The sequence below is a fragment of the Pseudorca crassidens genome, chromosome 13 (genome assembly GCF_039906515.1).
Source record: "Pseudorca crassidens isolate mPseCra1 chromosome 13, mPseCra1.hap1, whole genome shotgun sequence".
NCBI classification, from domain to species: Eukaryota; Metazoa; Chordata; class Mammalia; order Artiodactyla; family Delphinidae; genus Pseudorca; species Pseudorca crassidens.
Genome location: NC_090308.1, coordinates 56,578,209 through 56,595,879, shown reverse-complemented (window position 1 = coordinate 56,595,879; position 17,671 = coordinate 56,578,209). Strand labels below are relative to the sequence as shown.

Sequence of the window (17,671 nt, the reverse complement as noted above, 5' to 3'; positions counted from 1 at the left end):
TTCAAATATTTTTTAATAATTCAAATTTAATATTTGGTTTTAGGTTAAAAAGTGTGTTGCTTCTTAAAGTTATCCTAGTAGAATAAAGTTTGTGTATAAATGTTAAACAAAAATGGACATAATGAAACTACAAAACATTAACTCATCATCCACAGCTTTCTTAAAAAAATATGTGAAGTTGAACTCATTTTGAACTTTTCGTTAATAAATTAGCACTAATAAAAGGTGGAATCAGTACGTATCAGCACTTAAAAGGCTGACAAAACGAACATCAAATCCTCAGAAATTACATCGCAAGACCAGATATTTAAATTCATTCCTTTTCTTCTGGCAGATACACATTTTAAATGCTACTAAGTTCTGCTGGCTTATTGCAATGTCTGATTAAGCACTGTTTAACAGGTGAAAGTCCTCTTACAGCAAGGTAGTTTATAAGTGTTCAATATACTTAAAGAACCAAGAGACTTGCAGAAAGACAAAGTGGCTAAACTCCAATCTTCAAAGTTTCTAGAAATCTCAAAGTAACTCCAAGGCAACTATCAGTAATCAAAGTGTAATATAAAGAAAACCCATAAGAAATTTTGGATTTAAATTAAGGCTCTTTTTGTAATTTCCTTTCAGTGCCACACTCATAAGGAAAAGGTGACGTCACTTACATAAAAGAAGGGTAAATGCTGACTAGTTTGAAGAAGGGGGTCTAATTTCTTATGCCCATGCACTTTTTAAAAATTCCAAGCTATTTATAAAGCTGGCAAAGACATTTGGGTAAAGGTAAGAAACTCAGTTTTCCTACTTACCACCTAAAACCTGAGTTTGGCATCAGTTGTGTCATAGTAAGTCAGGCTTTTAAAAAAAAAAAAAATTTTAGCTTCCTTGACAACTCTTTCTAATTCTTCTGGGGTTTTCAAACATATGTAATACATAGCTATATGTAAGTTCAACTTGCTGGGTGTGATAACTGTATTTCAGGTAAGCAGGAGACTCTTATTGTATGTTGAAATTTTATATCTGAAGTATTATAATGTCTGCAACTTCTAGTCATTGTTCAGCAAAAATTTTAAATGTGCATATGTGTGTGTCCATGTGTGCATACGCCTGTGTGTGTGTGTGTGTGTGGAGAATGATAATGGGGGGGTGGAAGCAAAATGTTAGTGATGGTGAATCTACATGAAGAGTATGTGAGTATTCATTACACTATCCTTGCACCACTACTAAGGTCTGAAAGTTTTCAAAATAAAAGTGGTTAGAAATTATAACTCTACTTGACCCACTCTAAGCACTATATGTATTTCCTTAAAATTCTTTTTTGTCTTTCCAAATCTTCTGCTATACCTAAACATAAACAGAATCTCTGACATAATACCCTATTTAGGGCATTGACACTTGTTTCATAATCTGCCACACCTAAAATCTACTTAAGAGAATGGTATCAGTAAGCTACATAATCAACCAAAGAATATTAAAAGTATAATTGTATTAAATAGACTGCTAAACAATGAACTTTTCCTTTAAAATAGAATTACCACTGAACACTTCTTACCTTGAAGAGCTTGCAACTTATGATCATTTGAAGAATTAAGAAATCTGTCCACAATCGTAATTCTGTTCTGGAGGAGTTTCTCAATAAGTTCAAGTCCATCAGGTCCCAGCAGTTCAAACAGCTTATAAGAGGAAAATCAGAACAAACTGTTACCTCAAAATGAATTATTTTTTCAAGTTATTAACACCCTATTCAACACAGCTATGAAGCTAAACTAACACAGAAGGAACTAAAAAGTATTTAGAAAAGAATCATAAGAAAATAATAACTTAGGAAAGTTACATTGCTTCACATTGCTAAGGAGCTTTCGGCTTCATAAGACTATCTGCAATTATATAATTAAAGAGCACGATCCAACTGTTAAAATAATTATGATTTATATATAAAACTCTAAATCACAGAATAAAAAATTCTGACACTTGTTTTTTTCTTGGTATAACCAAGTGAAATTCTAAAATTAATTTGCTTTTTAACATACCATTCTGGTTTTCCCAAATAGAGTGCAGAGTACCATTTTTCTTACAACTTACTAATAAGAGCTATCATTTTAGAGTTAAAAATCATTAGAATGTTTTAATAAATCATGACATGACAAATTTTTAGTGCTTAAAAAACAATTAATTGTATTTTTCTGTTAAAGTGTATTTTTATTATTTTATTATTGCTTAATTAGGAAGTATCAATAATTTTCGATGCTTAATATATGTGAAATCTGAAACACAGTACTGCAAGTGCTTTCTGTAACTTTATTAAAAGTTTTTATGCATATTCTACTCTCCTATGCAGAGTGATTGCCACAGATTAAGTTGATTCCAGAGTCACAGAACCAGTTTTAGGATTCAGAGACTTTCAATTATATAACTGTATGAAATAACTGTGCCACAAAGCCTTTAGATTTCCTCATATATGGTTTGGGGGTATATATATATTTCCTGTCCAGAAATGTTATACTTTAATTCTACATGTGAAGATTTTATATTAAACAAATTCTAACTGTTCTTAGAGAATCCACACAAATAAAAATATCATTAAAAGTAGGAATTTTATGTTGAGTATATATAAGGCATTAAATATTTAGTAAATATTTTCCTTTTGCTGTTCATTTTACTGACACTATCTAAACAGAAGGCCACCTGTCTTCCACCCTGTCCCCAAATGTGGACAGGCCTTATCTTTGGGCAAAACATCAAGGAAAATACTGGTGACCAATCACTCTCACTCTGGCTGATAGGGCAGTGATTCCACACAAGGAGAGGCAAGCCTAGAATTTAGGCTACAGCCTACCCCTTCCATCAAGTACTCAGATTCGAAAGCAGGGGTGTCACTCAGAAAGAAGCCTTCCATTGTCCCCACTCCTAGCTCCACAGTTCTGCCTCAGAAATCTTGCCTGAGGGTAGAACCAAACCATAAAACAGAAAGATCCCAATCTCTTCCAAAGAAATAGACCACATCTGCAACCAGGCCATGAAGTTGAAGCCAAAGGGCTATCTCAGAAAGAGCAGAGGTTGTGGTGAACCACAATTAGGAGAAGATTCACAGATTCAACAACTAAGTTACAAGAGAGAACTGAGGGGAGAGACAACTGGGACGACCCTCTTGGGGTGAGACTATATATCAACACTGACCTTTGGAAGTACTCCTTCAAAGGGGTCACAAATTTACTGGATTAGTTTATGGAGGAATTTATGTCCCAGGGGCATTTTTGTAAACATCAGAATGGTCAGCTGGGAATTAGTAAAGATCACATGTGGGTTCAAGTCCCGATCTGAACAGCTGAACAGCTGAATGGAGTCAGGGGAAGCGTAGAAAAGGGTTGTTTGTGCTAACACTACCTTCATCCCAAAGTGACTATGGGTATACTCACAGGTGCGGCTCCCTGGGAACGACATCAGAAGCTCAACACTGTGGAGTGAGGGTAGAAGGAACTGTTTGCACTAAAATAATCCAGCAGGTCACTAAACAAATAAACAAGCAAATGACAGTAACAAGCCCTGGAGGTGGCAGACTACATGAAATGGACAAATTCCTAGAAAGACACAAGCTACCAAAAGTAACCCAAGACAGACAACCTGAATAGACCTAAAACAAGTGAAAGATTAAATTAATAATCAAAAAACATCCACAAAGAAAAGTCCAGGTCCAGATGGCTTCAATGATGAATTCTACAAAGCATTTTAAGTTAAAACCAATTCCTCACAAACATTTCCAAAAACGAGAGGAAAGAATATTTCACAACTCATTTTATGAGGTCAATATTACTCTGACCCCACAACCAGACAAATAAATACGTCATAAGAAAACTAAAGACCAGTACTTCTTAGGAATATGGGCACAAAAATCCTCAGTGAAATACAAGCAAACCAGATCAAATCCAGCAATTTATAAAAAGAATTATATACCATGACAATGTGAGATTTATGTCAGGAATATCAGGTTAGTTCAACATAAGACAATCAATTTATATATTATAGCAACAGAATAAAAAGCAAAAGTCACAAGATCAGCTCAACAGATGCAGAAGAACCATTTGATAAAACCCAACATCCTTTCATGGTAAAAACATTCAACAAGTTAGGACTAGAAAGGAACTTCTAATACCTGATAAAGGGCATCTATGAAAATCCCACAGTTAACATCATACTTAATGGTGAAACACTGGATTAGTTTCCCACTAAGAACAGAAACAAGACAAAAAAATGTGCATTTGTGACTTCTACTGAACATTGTACTGGAGGTTCAAGTCAGGGTAATTAGGTAAGAAAAAAGAAATAAAAAGCAACCAGATTGAAAATTAAGAGGTAAAACTATTTCTATTTATAGATCACTATGATCTTCTATGTGGAAAATACTAAAGAATGTACTAAAATACTATTAGAACTAATAAATAAGTAAAGTTTTCAAAAAGTGAGCCAAGACCATTCAGTTAGGAAAGATCAGTCTTTTCAATAAATGATGGGACAACTGGCTAGCTACATGAAATAAACTGAAGTTGGACCATTATACCATATACAAAAATTAAATCGAAATGGATCAGTGATCTACATTTAACATATAAACTTATAAAACACTTTACAGAAGTAAGTTTAATGGGCTCAGATTTGGTAAGGGATTCTTAAATATGACACCAACAGCATGAGCAACAAAAGAAAACACAGATAATTTGGACTTCATCAAAATAAGAAACATCTGCTTCAAAGGACACCATCAAGAAAGTGAATAAAACAACTCACAGAATGGGAGAAAATATTTGCAAATCATATATCTGTTAAAGGACTTGTATCCAGAATATATAAAGAATTCTTACTAATAATAAAAAGACAACCAATGAAAAAAATGAGCAAAGGATCTGAATTTATCCAAGGAAAATATATAAATGGCCAATAAGCACGTGAAAAGATGTTCAACATCATTAGTCATCAAAGAAATGCAAAGAAGAACCACTGGAACAACTATTTTTTTAATGGAAAATAGTAAGTGTTGGCAAGGATGTGGAGAAAACTGGAATTCTCATACAGTGCAGGAATACAAAGTTGTGTAGCCATTGTGAAAAACAGTTTTCTGGTTCCTCAGTAAGTTAAACACAGAATTACAATATGACCCAGCAATTCCATTCCTAGGTATATACCCAGAAGAATTTAAAACATGTGTCCAAACAAAAACTTACACACAAACAGGGCTATTAACACAGCCAAAAGGTAGAAACAACCCAAATGTCCATCAACTCATGCATGGATAAACAAAATGTGGTATACATCCACAGCACAGAATATTACTAAGCCATAAAAATGAATGAAGTAGGGCTTCCCTGGTGGCGTAGTGGTTGAGAATCCGCCTGCCAATGCAGGGGACATGGGTTCGAATCCTGGTCAGGGAAGATCCCACATGCCGCGGAGCAACTAAGTCTGTACGCCACAACTACTGAGTCTGTGCTCTAGAGCCTGTGGGCCACAACTACTGAGCCTGTGTGCTGCAGCTACTGAAGCCCGTGCACCTAGAGCCCATGCTCCGCAGCAAGAGAAGCCAGAGCAATGAGAAGCCCACACACTGCAACAAAGAGTAGCCCCTGCCCGCTGCAACTAGAGAAAGCCCGCACGAAGCAACGAAGACCCAACACAGACAAAAATAAATAAATAAATTTATTTTTTAAAAAAAGGAATGAAGTAGTGTACAACATGGATGAACCTTCAAAACATTTTGCTAAGTGAAAGAAGCCAGTCACAGAAGGCCACGCACTATGATTCCATTTATATGAAATGTCCTACATAAGGAAATTTCTAGAGACAGAAAGTAGTGGTTGTTTAGGGCTTGGGGGTTGGGAGAAGGGGGCGGGGGAGTAGGGGAATACTAGCTAAAGGCTTAGGATTTCTTTTTGAGGTTTTGTAAATGCTCTAAAATTGACCGTGGTGATGGTTGCCCATATCTATGAATACACTAAAAAACACTGCTTTATAACATTTTAAGTGGGTGAACTGTACGGTATGTGAACTATATATCAATGAAGCTATTTTTTAAAATTATGAACCAAAATGACTTAAGATATTAAAAGTAACCAATAAACTGTTGAGGGTTGAAAAATAAAGATTAAATACAATTTTCCTGATAAGCATTTTAAGTGAGTGTTTTGAATTGCTTTTAGACACAAGTCCCATGCTTAAGGTAAGGGTGATATTAAAGAATAAGCAAATTCAAAAAAGATAAATGTAATACATACCTACAAAGATACCTTCTCCCCCCATATTCCAAACAAATTGTAGTAGCAAATGCTCTCTACATACAGTATGAAATGTCTTTTATATGCTATCAACCTTCAAAGAACATGTTAATTCTTAAATTGAGACCATTTCCTCCATAAGAATGTGATTTATTGTGGCAGCTACCCTTGCATATTTGAAATATAATGTTGACATATGATAAATTAGAGATTCAGAAATTTTTAGTCCAACATAATTTTAGGAAACCACCAATGTATCTGGAAGATAACTTCTAGATAAAACATCTCAGATATAGAATCACAGCACAAAGAGCATGTTATTTCTTAAAAATAATACACCTAAGACCTAGCAAAAGAGACAAGAAGGCTGTTTTGCTCTGAATAGCAGGACTTCCATAACCCAAAATGAAGAATCCCCAGCAGAATTCTGAGATCAGCTGCCATCAGATTTAAAGCAATCCCAAATTACGCTTTCCCTAACATTTGTCATTTTCATCTACCCTGAGAGCAGGTGCAGTTCTCATTCAAGATTCGCACTACAAACTAATTTGGCACTGAGAGTGACTGTCTGTAAAGGTGCAACTGTCTGGATCATTGCTCTATACACTGACACAAGTTCCAGAAGCTATCAAATTGAAAAAAAAAGGCGGGAAAAGTTAGCTATGGGTAGAGAAACAGGCATCAACTACAGAGTTTAAAAAAACAAAAATGCAGCTCTCAAAACAATAAAAAGGCAAGTTTTACTACTCTGGCTATAAATTAAGTATATGAGATTCAAAGGAAACACAATAGGAATAGACAGGTAATATCCTTTTCCTGGTACATTTTGCTAAAGCCATTATTATCTATTAAGGAACTTCTCAATAGACAAAGGTGCTCAGGGTTCTCATTGTTATTATAATTCCTTTTTCATTAAGTTAAATTATCAAATTAAAGTAGTTCTTCATTAAAGTAAAAAAATTAACCAACAGACTATGTTCCTGAGATGCCAAAAAAAAAAAAAATTATCGCAGAACACGCACAGACTACCTTTTAAACTTTTTTTTTTTTTTTTTTTTAATTTTTTTGGCCACTCTGCACAGCATGTGGGATCTTAGTTCCTCGACCAGGGATCAAACCCAGTCCCTCTGCCTTGAAAGCACAGTCTTAACCACTGGACTACCAGGGAAGTCCCTGTACAGACTAACATTACTAATAAGCAGCATTACTTCCTTATTTCTTACACTTGTAACAGATGAATGTAGTTTGTGAATCTCTCAGGAAAGGTAAACACCACTTTCCACTGTATTCTGTGTTATATCATTTTTATTCCAATAGGAACGATGCTCTAGGGGATGCTATATCCCCAACACAGTATCAAAATGAATCACACACATTACATCATCATAAAAGCAAAATATAAAGTAATGAAAACCTTTAAATAATATATCACAGAAAATTATACTATAAATCTTAGGAAAATTGGTAACAAAAAGTTATAATGGGCCTAAATAAGAACTATAAATCTGTTCAAGAGCTGGGGTATGCAGATATGCTGAGGGTTTGTGAAACCACAGAATAAACATGACAAACACACTTGCATTACGGGTTTACTCAAAGATTTAGAGGCAAAACATTATTTCCAAGTAAAAGGCAATTCTGGTCATGTTAATGTCCTGTTTGAACCCTATTTCTCAGGTTAGTCAAAACATGTTGAACAAGGTATTTAATCACTAAAACAGGCTTTAACGATAATAAAATTCATATTTATAAAAGGTTTGTCAGTTCCATTCTGTTTCCATCTAGTCAATATTAAAGAATTCATTAAAAGTCAAAAATAAGTCTATCTGAAGTTCCGAAAAGACCTCTTTCAAAAGAGAGACCAACCATTCTCCCTAGCAAATAGTCAATGGGCATTCTGAAAAACAGCTAGTGATGCACAGTAGGCATAATATCTTGACGTGAATGAGGTATCCTTTTGGACAATACAGTTAAGCGGATTATGGAATTATTCTCAATATGGAGATCACCCACTAAAGTTGTTCTTTAAAGAGTGGTCATGGCTCTGTCCTGTTCAAAATTTTATCAATTATATATAAACTAGAAGATATTAAATTAAATTTGTTAAAGGTGTCAACTTAATTCATGATAGAATCAAAATTTTAAAATTTTCTAAATAGTCTGATATAATCTGGCCAGACCTAAGGAGAAGCAATAGAGGTAAATATAAAACCCCACAATTAGGTTTAAAAAACTCATGTGTACTTGTACAAGATGGGGAAACCTTATCCCACAAATAAATTCCTAAGAAAAATCCTGAAAGGGTAGGGGGTTGGTTATTTACAGGTTCAATATGAATAAATAATGTAATAAAGGCTAGGGAAAAATTTAATGTAGTAATAGCAATACTGTATCTCCAAAACCCCATTTAGCATCTCAAAGGATACTACACTGACTGAACCATATTTAGAGGGCTGAGTTCATTTCTAATCTATACTTTTTAAGAAGGTTACAATAAAAAACTAAAGAAAAGAACATGAAAAAGAAAGTAAAAATAAGATATCTATGCAAACTGTTACTATTATCCATTCTGTCTGAAGGATAGCAGATGTTACTATTATCCATTCTGTTTGAAGGATACTCATTCATAGATTTGATAAAGATAATGAATATTATTCTGGTCCCATCTTCCTGGATCGTCCTCCATGCATCACTCCACATTGCTAAATACCCCTTATCCTTCTTGAAACATACTTTTCCTCTGATATCCTTGACACACCATTCTTTTTTTTTAAGTAATTTTATTTTATTTTATTGAAGTAGAGTTGATTTACTATGCTGTGCCAATCTCCGCTGTGCAGCAAAGTGACTCAGTTATACACATAGAGGCATTCTTTTTTAATATTCTTTTCCATTATGGTTTATCATAGGATATTGAGTATAGTTCCCTGTGCTAGACAGTAGGACCTTGTTGTTTATCCATTCTAAATGTAATAGTTTGCATCTACCAACCCCAAACTCGCAGTCTATCCCTCTCCCTCCCCTTCTCCTGCTGTCAACCACAAGTCTGTTCTCTATACACGCCATTCTTGTGATATGTATCCTACCACTCTGGCTGGTACATTCCTATCTCTTCTTTAGGCTCCCTTTGACTATTAAATGTTGCAGTTCCTTAAGGTTTAACCCCAGGCTTTCTCTTCCACTCCATGTTCTCTCCTTAGCTGTTCACATGCAAGCCCTCAGCTCCCATTAGCAAGCATATACTGAAAACTCATAAAATCACACATCCTTCCCAGATCTCTACTCTGAGCTTCATTTAACAAATTGTCTAGTTATCATCTTCACTTGGAGGTCTTAAGGCCTCTCACAATTCCACATACGTCCAAAACCATCTCTTGGTTTTCCACCCACTTCACTGTAAGTATTCTTTATTTCCATGAATGGCATTGCCATCCTTCCAGTTACACAAAAGCCTAAAATGCACCCTTACCACCTCTTTATGCATCACACCCAATCCTACCCCATCATCCACTTCACTCTTAAATTCTCTCGATCTCAACTACTAAACAGATTTCAAGGCTTTCTCCTTGTCTGTTTTAAGATCCCAAACAGTTATTGCCTGTACCATGCAAAGGGCTTCCTAAATAGTTTCTGCACATCTATCCAAAACACATTCCAATCCATTCTCCACATAGCAATGACAGAAGATGTTAGGAAATGTAGGTCTGATCAACGTATGCTACCTTCCCTCCAACCCTTGCCAACAAACTTCCAATTGCTCTCCATTGTTATCAAGATGAAGTACTGAATTGAATTGAACACAGGAGCAGAACCTCAAAACATCAAAAAGTGCTACACTAAGAGTCAAAAATACTGATGTATATTCAATTACACTGCTCTGACTAGAAAGAATTTTAATATCATTAATAAAGTTAAATACTCTTTTTAAAACAGCATCCTTTTTAATTCTCCATTTCTATGTATGTTTTATAATGAGCGTAAGGCATCATAGCATAATTTAAAATTATACTGTATATCATATACAGTTTAAAATTAAATAACTACATTTATATCAGGGATACATTATCAAACGTGGTTAGAAAGTATAATCAAAAAAGTTTGGAGACCAATGCTTTAAAGTATCATTCTGTTATGAAAGTTTTGCACAATGTAAGTTTTCTTATTTGGATATATCTTATAACCAATATTTATATTTAATATAATATTTTTTCTGAAAATGTTCTTACATGAATGGTGTTTCTGAAAATGGTCAGTAGAATTATAATATTATAATTTAAATTATAAAATTATAATTTAAATCACATAATTATAATTATATGTAAATTATAAATTAAATTATATTAAATAATTAAATTATTTACTATATTAAATATTAAATTATATTTAATTTATAGTTATAGAATGTAAGGAAATACAGATTAGGTACAATCCACTGATACCACTGCTACTCATATTTTCAAAACTTTTGTGTAAGTGCATTCTACATCAGCAACTCAGTTTTTACTTTATATTACCCCCCGTCAGTCAACTTAATTTAATAATTTACCAAGCTTATGAACACTAGTAACACACAGCAGTTTAGGTTAGGAGAAAGTCAGTCCGGGCTCAAATCATAAGCCTGCTGCTCATTGGCTTTAGGAGCTTAGACATCTGCTCTGAGCCTCCTTTTCTCATTTGTAAAGTGGGAATAAGAGTACATACATACCCTTCACAGGGTTGTGATGTGAACTAAATAATGTATGTAAATGTATATGACACAGTGCCTTGCATATAATAAGTAATTAACATTAGGTATTTAGTATTACCAAAATAAACGAATCATAATCAAATAAGGGAGTAAGAAAAGTACACAAAATAATTTGTATCACAGTGAAAATGATAACAAAACCTAATACTTGTACACTAGTTATGTCCCAGGCAAGTAATTAAGTGCTTTACGTCTAAAGCAAACATTTTCACAGTCTTCATCTGAAGAAATATTCAGTGAATCTTTGCTAAATGTACATAATACTAATGCATTTATCATTTAAAAGCAATCATGATAGAATAATAATTCAAAGAAAATACTACAAAAGTATGAATAATCAACTATCACTTGTCAGGAAATAAATGAACATACAACAAATATTAACACAAATATCTGACATGCATATTTACTTCAGCATTTTTTCTCAAGAAAGTGTGCTCATGATTGTAAATATGTGCATGCATATATTCTAACTCCAACTTCTGCTAGTAAAATTATTCTTGGTTCAATGGTGAAACTAAATACAATATATCCTAGTGTTCTGTAAAAAGCACCGATAGATTTGAAACCATTGCTTCAACTAAAACTTTAATCACTGGTTAGATCACAGCTTCCTTAACCTTCCTGACAACCACCAGTATGTCTCCTCCATTTCAGTCTGTTAAATAAAAGAACCAGATGAATCTCCCTCACAGCTTTCACATACACCCATACATTGTAGAAACTACAATGGGGTAATCTCATCTAAGCTCAGTTTAGAAGGGACCTTGGAGGACATCTAAACAAAGCTCTCAAAAATCAATAATTACTGCCAAAGGAGTCTGAAAAACAGGACAGCTGAGAACACAGGATTGGACTCAGAACTAAGTTTATCAATTTTGTCAATTCCTACTTATATGACTATGGGAACTTTCTTAAGTTCTCTGTGCCTCAGCTTTCCTTTCTGTTAAAAGAAATTAGCATGGTATCTGACAACAGGTGCTCTATACATATTTACTGCTGTTATTAACATTTTTTTTTTTTCTGGCTAATGAACACCCAGCATACTTCCACAAGCAAGTAGAACACTTCATAAGGAAACTCATGCCACTGCTAGAGGATGCTTAAAGTCAAAAGATCCTTCCGTACATTGAGCCCAATCAGACTCACTATAGCTTTTACCTAACACTGGCTGTGCCCTCTGGGGTTACAGAGAATGATCTTAATAATATTTCTACAAGACAGCCCTTCAAAAATTTAAAGATAAGGCCAAGTAAAGTATTAGGCACACTTCACTCGTAAGTTCTTTCCTTCCCAGGTAAACATACATCAATTCCTTACTATTATTCATATAACTTGGTTTCTTGATGATTCTTTATCCAGGTTCGTTTAGAAATCTACCTTTTACTGAGCCTTTTACTTTTAATGGCATCCAAAACTGAGCATAACATTTCAAATATAATTTGATTGGGGCAGATCACAGAGATTAAAACAACTCTGGACTAGATGTTAAACTTTTCTAAACATAGCTTAAATTGGTAACAATACCACACTATTGGCTCAAATTGAATGTGTAGCCAAGTAAAAGTATTTGGTTTTAGTTTTTTTCCACATAAATTCCTAGTAGGCAGATTCCCATATCCTGTACTTTATATAATAATTTTTAAGCCCAAACTTTCAAATAGATCCCTTATAAATTTCATTTTCTTCTTTTTTTTGTTTTTTTAGTCTTTAGAGAGCTTTTAAAATCTGGATTCTGGCAATCTATATATCAGTAAACACTATCAGTGTTGAACCAGTCCAGAACACAAGTTCAATAACTGTGCCTTTATACAAATTATTGATTAAAGTACTGAGGACAGGACAAAAGTAAAAAACTACAGGATAAAGAATGGAGACCTGATTCCAAATTGGCAATGAACCAATATTTACAATAAGGTTTTTCAATCAACTATTAACTCCATTTAACTGTATTAATCACTGCTGACATTTCTTGGTATATCTTGTCTAATTTAGATTCTTCAATATCTAGTATTGTAGCCACTAGTCACACAAGGCTATTTGTATGCCAAGTAATTACAATTAAACAAAATATGAAATACAATTCCTCAGTTACATTTAACCATGTTTCAAGAGATCAGCAGCCGCATGTGGCTAGTGACTACTGTGTTGAAGAGCAAACAAAATATTTCAATCATCACAAAAAGACAGCACTGGTCTAGGAGATATTTTGATTGTACTGTAAAACACTGCTTAGATCTAGATACAATATGTTTACACAGCAAAATCTATCTGTCTAGTTTATCACACTGACTACCAAATTAGGGTTTTTTTAAAAAGCTCATAGTTTACATAAGAGTTTATTTACTCTTTGTGCTGTATATTCTACAAGTTTTGGCAAATGTATGATGACCACAATGACATGTATCTATCATTACAGTATCATACAGAAGAGATTCACTGCCCTAAAAATCCCCTATGCTCCACCAATTCACCCCTTTCTCCCTTCTCCCCAACCCCTGGTAACCACTTATTTTTTGACTATCTCCAAAATTTTGCCTTTTACAGAATGTCACATAGATGGAATCATATAGTGTGTACCCATTTCAGATTGACTTCTTTCACTTAGCAATAATCATTTAAGGTTCTTCTAAGTTTTTTCATGGCTTGCTGGCTCATTTTCTTTTACCACTGAATACCACAGTTTATCCATTTCCCTACTGAAGAATATCTTGTTTGCTTTTGACAGTTGTCTTTATTTTTTATTTCATTAAATTCTGTTTTTTACTCAAATTATCTCATCCATAAAAATATGCAAGCAAGTCCTATACAGAGAAATGCGGAAAGAATCTCACTAAATTTCACACTTTTCATTTTTTTTCTTTTCCAAATTTTCTACAATGAACACATACTATTTAATCAGAAGAGGTTTTATTTATTATTTTTTTTAATAATACAAACCAGGGCTTCCTTGGTGGCGCAGTGGTTAAGAATCCGCCTGCCAATGCTGGGGACATGGGTTCGAGCCCTGGTCCGGGAAGATCCCACATGCCAAGGAACAACTAAGCCTGTGCACCACAACTACTGAGCCTGCGCTCTAGAGCCTGCAAGCCGCAACTACTGAGCCCACGAGTCACAACTACTGAAGCCTGCACGCCTAGAGCCCATGCTCCTCAACAAGAGAAGCCACAGCAATGAGAAGCCTGCGCACCGCAACGAAACAGTAACCCCCGCTCGCCACAACTAGAGAAAGCCTGCGCACAGCAACGAAGACCCAATGCAGCCAAAAATAAATAAATAAATTTATTTATTTTTAAAATAAATAAATAAATAATACAAACCAGATTCTGATTTACCAATTGTGTGTGTGTGTGTGTGTGTGTGTGTGTGTGTGTGTGTGTGTGTGTGTGTGTGTGTGGTACGCGGGCCTCTCACTGTTGTGGCCTCTCCCGTTGCGGAGCACAGGCTCCGGACGCGCAGGCTCAGCGGCCATGGCTCACGGGCCCAGCCGCTCCGCGGCATGTGGGATCTTCCCGGACCGGGGCACGAACCCATGTCCCCTGCATCGGCAGGCGGACTCTCAACCACTGCGCCACTAGGGAAGCCCTGATTTACCAATTTTTTTAACTTTTTGTCCGCTAAGGACACAAAGCATCACTAACTTAATAAATAAAATAGGTTTTCACAAATTGCCATATTTGGAATGAACACTATATAAACCAAAAAAAATCATGTAGACAAATCAGCTGATAACTAATAGTACAAGGACCAATGAATAATTTAAACTTTATTTCCTCTACCAAATCTTATTTTTCAAATGAAAAACCTTTTTTTTAATCAAGCACAATGTAACCACATAGGAATCACGCTAACATACACCATTTTCTAAACATTCTGATCACTGAAAAACTATTTCAGTAATTTTAATAATATAATTATTATTAGTTCATAATAGCAATAAAATAGATGTTTTAACAATTTAATCATTTGAGGTAATAAGCAAATCCCTTATCCTAATATCTAACTGGAACTACTTAAGAGATGCAATAAGTGCAGAATGTCCATTATATTCTTTCCAAGTAGAAGAGCCATGGATGGCACTTTGAACTAAGCTGGTTAGGGAAAAGAAGAGCAGCTTACAAACAGAAATGAAAAATTTGCTTGAGCATCTATATGGCCAGATTTACAAAATGGAGCAAGTGGGTGAAGTATTACTCTCCAAGTAAGCTTATTTAATTGTATATCAAAAGAAAATTAACATTTTTCACAGAAAGCAATACCTGTAACTATTAAAATACACATTTACTATTGTTATGAGATTTATTATGTTTCATGGTAGATTGATAATATGCAAGGAATAATGTTTAGCCTCTTTCCTTATTGGCATAGACAATAAAAATCACAGCATTTATTAGGGGATCTTTCTATTTGGGGTATTTTCAAGACACTTAACTCTCTACACAGAAATTGAATCTCCAGGAATATTATACCACACATCACTTTTTCTGGGTATCAGTTGATACATAAAATGCATAAGAAATGAAGTTATGATAACCAGGTACTCATATAAAACAAGAGACAGGGTTAAAAATACCAAAATAAAGCAAAAAATATATAAGGCTTACTAATAATATAAGTAACAATGAGCTCCTGGTTTGGTTTTTTGTTGTTGAAATTATCAAAATACTTGTAAAGTCTATAGTTAAGTTATTCTTATTAAAACTACATAACTGTCATGATTAATTTTCCATTGCCTTGAGCAAACTTAAGATTTCAATTTTAACCCTAAGTAGAAAGAAAAGCTGAATAAGTGTTTATTGGTCACTGTTTCTGACAGTACAATCGACATTCTATATACTGAATTTAGTTATTCTACTATTTTCAAGTTTTAGAGTGTTTCTAAATAACAAAACCCTTAAGCAGTTTGTCACAATAAAAAATATGATGATCCTATAAGGATAATCACAGTCATTTCTCTTAAAAAAAACTAAACTAAAATATATTTTACTTTTAAATTTCTTCTTAAAACTATCTTCAAAAAACTCTCTTCCCTTTTATGCTTAACCTGTGAAGGAGGCTGACTTCTGAAAACAAGTATTAGCGATTAAGATGAAAAAGAAGGTATGGCACAAAATTCACCTCTTCTGGTAAGATTGCAGAAGGTGAATGCACTTCTGGTAAGATTGCAGAAGGTGAATGCACCTCTTCTGGTAAGACTGAAAAACAGAAAAACCTAAAAGACACTTCAAACTTAAAAAGAAGAAAAATATCTCCCTGGACCAGAAATTGAGCCAAAAAAAGTAAAACACCGAGTTGGGCTAAAGTAACAAGCTGAGCTCCAGTTCTAGACAGCAAGGCCAGGAGTCTGGCTCCTGTGAGATAACCTAGATGAAAAGCGCTCTGTGGGGACTTCCCGGGCAGTCCAATGGTTAAGACTTCACGATTCCACCACAGGGGGCACGGCTTCAATCCTTGGTAGGGGAACTAAGATCCCACATGCTGTGGCATGGTCAAAATGTAAAAAAAAAAAAAAGTGCTCCTTGTAAACAATGTGCAAAGCAGAACAAGGCTTAGCTGAGGCCAGAGCATGGGCATGGGGCTCCCCTGTTTATAAGAAGGGGCTGAAAAGAACTACTACCAAAATGAGACTTGGGGCCACAACTCTATAGCAATCTAAGATGGGGAGGAGGGGGAACGTGGAAGGAAGAAGCTACAAATCAACATCACCATCAGCATAATTAAAATTCTAAAACATATGAAGAAATCTTAAACTAAAAATGACAGTCAACAAAATCAACAATGGAACTTAAGTTCACTCCAGAAGAAGGTAATATGGAACAATGTGATAAAGACTTTCAAGTAAGTACTATTACAAAGCTCCAAGAGGTAACAAAGCAGTCGCTTCCATTAAAAGAATTTATGAAACAAAATAAAAGAGGGTATATTGGAACATTCTATCCTTTTTGCTCAATTTTTCTGTAAACTTAAGGCTGCTATTTAAAAAGTTTATTAATTAAAAAAAGATGATAAATGATTCAAGGAAAAAAGAATTTTAAATCTATATCAATCAAGGTGATTATTCTCCTACTGCTGATAAATATTTGTAAAGTTTAAATGATTGTACACTTGTGGTTTAAACAAAAACTACCTAGTAAAATATAAAAAAGATGCCTAACAAATCTTTGTGGAGAAAATGAGTAAGTAATGAAAAGAGGTAAATAATGATCAATATGAGGTCATTTTCTATCAGCATTAGTTATCGGGTCATAAAATATACATCTCTTTTAACATTCTCATTGGAATCTACTTTATTTTTCAGATACAATAAATGTCCTTGATGTCACTTTATATTTTTTGAGTATTTCAAATGTTATCATTATTATTGATTGCATAAGAAAACAAGTAGTTATAAACAGATTAAAATTTTTAAAGAAGAAACCCATTTCTACTGTGAAACAAATACACCTGCTATAACTAGATGTAACTACAAGGACATCAGGCTTGTCCCAACTACTTCATATCTAAAGATTGGGAAACTGCCAGATGTCTTATTATTTAAAACTAATACCTGCAATATGAATAAAAGCTAAAACATATGTGGGGAAAAAAAATAAAGAGAAGAGCAAAAAAATTAAAAGCTGGTTCTCTGAAAACAAACACTCCTCTATCAAAAATTAGAAAGTAGAAAACAGAC

At 34.2% G+C, this 17,671-nt stretch overlaps 1 protein-coding gene across 5 annotated transcripts in view; it reads right to left on the bottom strand.

Moving 5' to 3' along the window:
• The window catches only part of ASCC3 (activating signal cointegrator 1 complex subunit 3), a 332,274-nt gene that overhangs the window by 265,176 nt on the left and 49,427 nt on the right, over positions 1 to 17,671 (bottom strand). For all 5 annotated transcript variants that reach the window (XM_067702481.1, XM_067702479.1, XM_067702483.1 and 2 more), the window contains exon 5: positions 1,541 to 1,661. In XM_067702481.1, the coding sequence (XP_067558582.1) occupies positions 1,541 to 1,661 (121 nt within the window). The remainder of the gene's footprint in view (positions 1 to 1,540; positions 1,662 to 17,671) is intronic.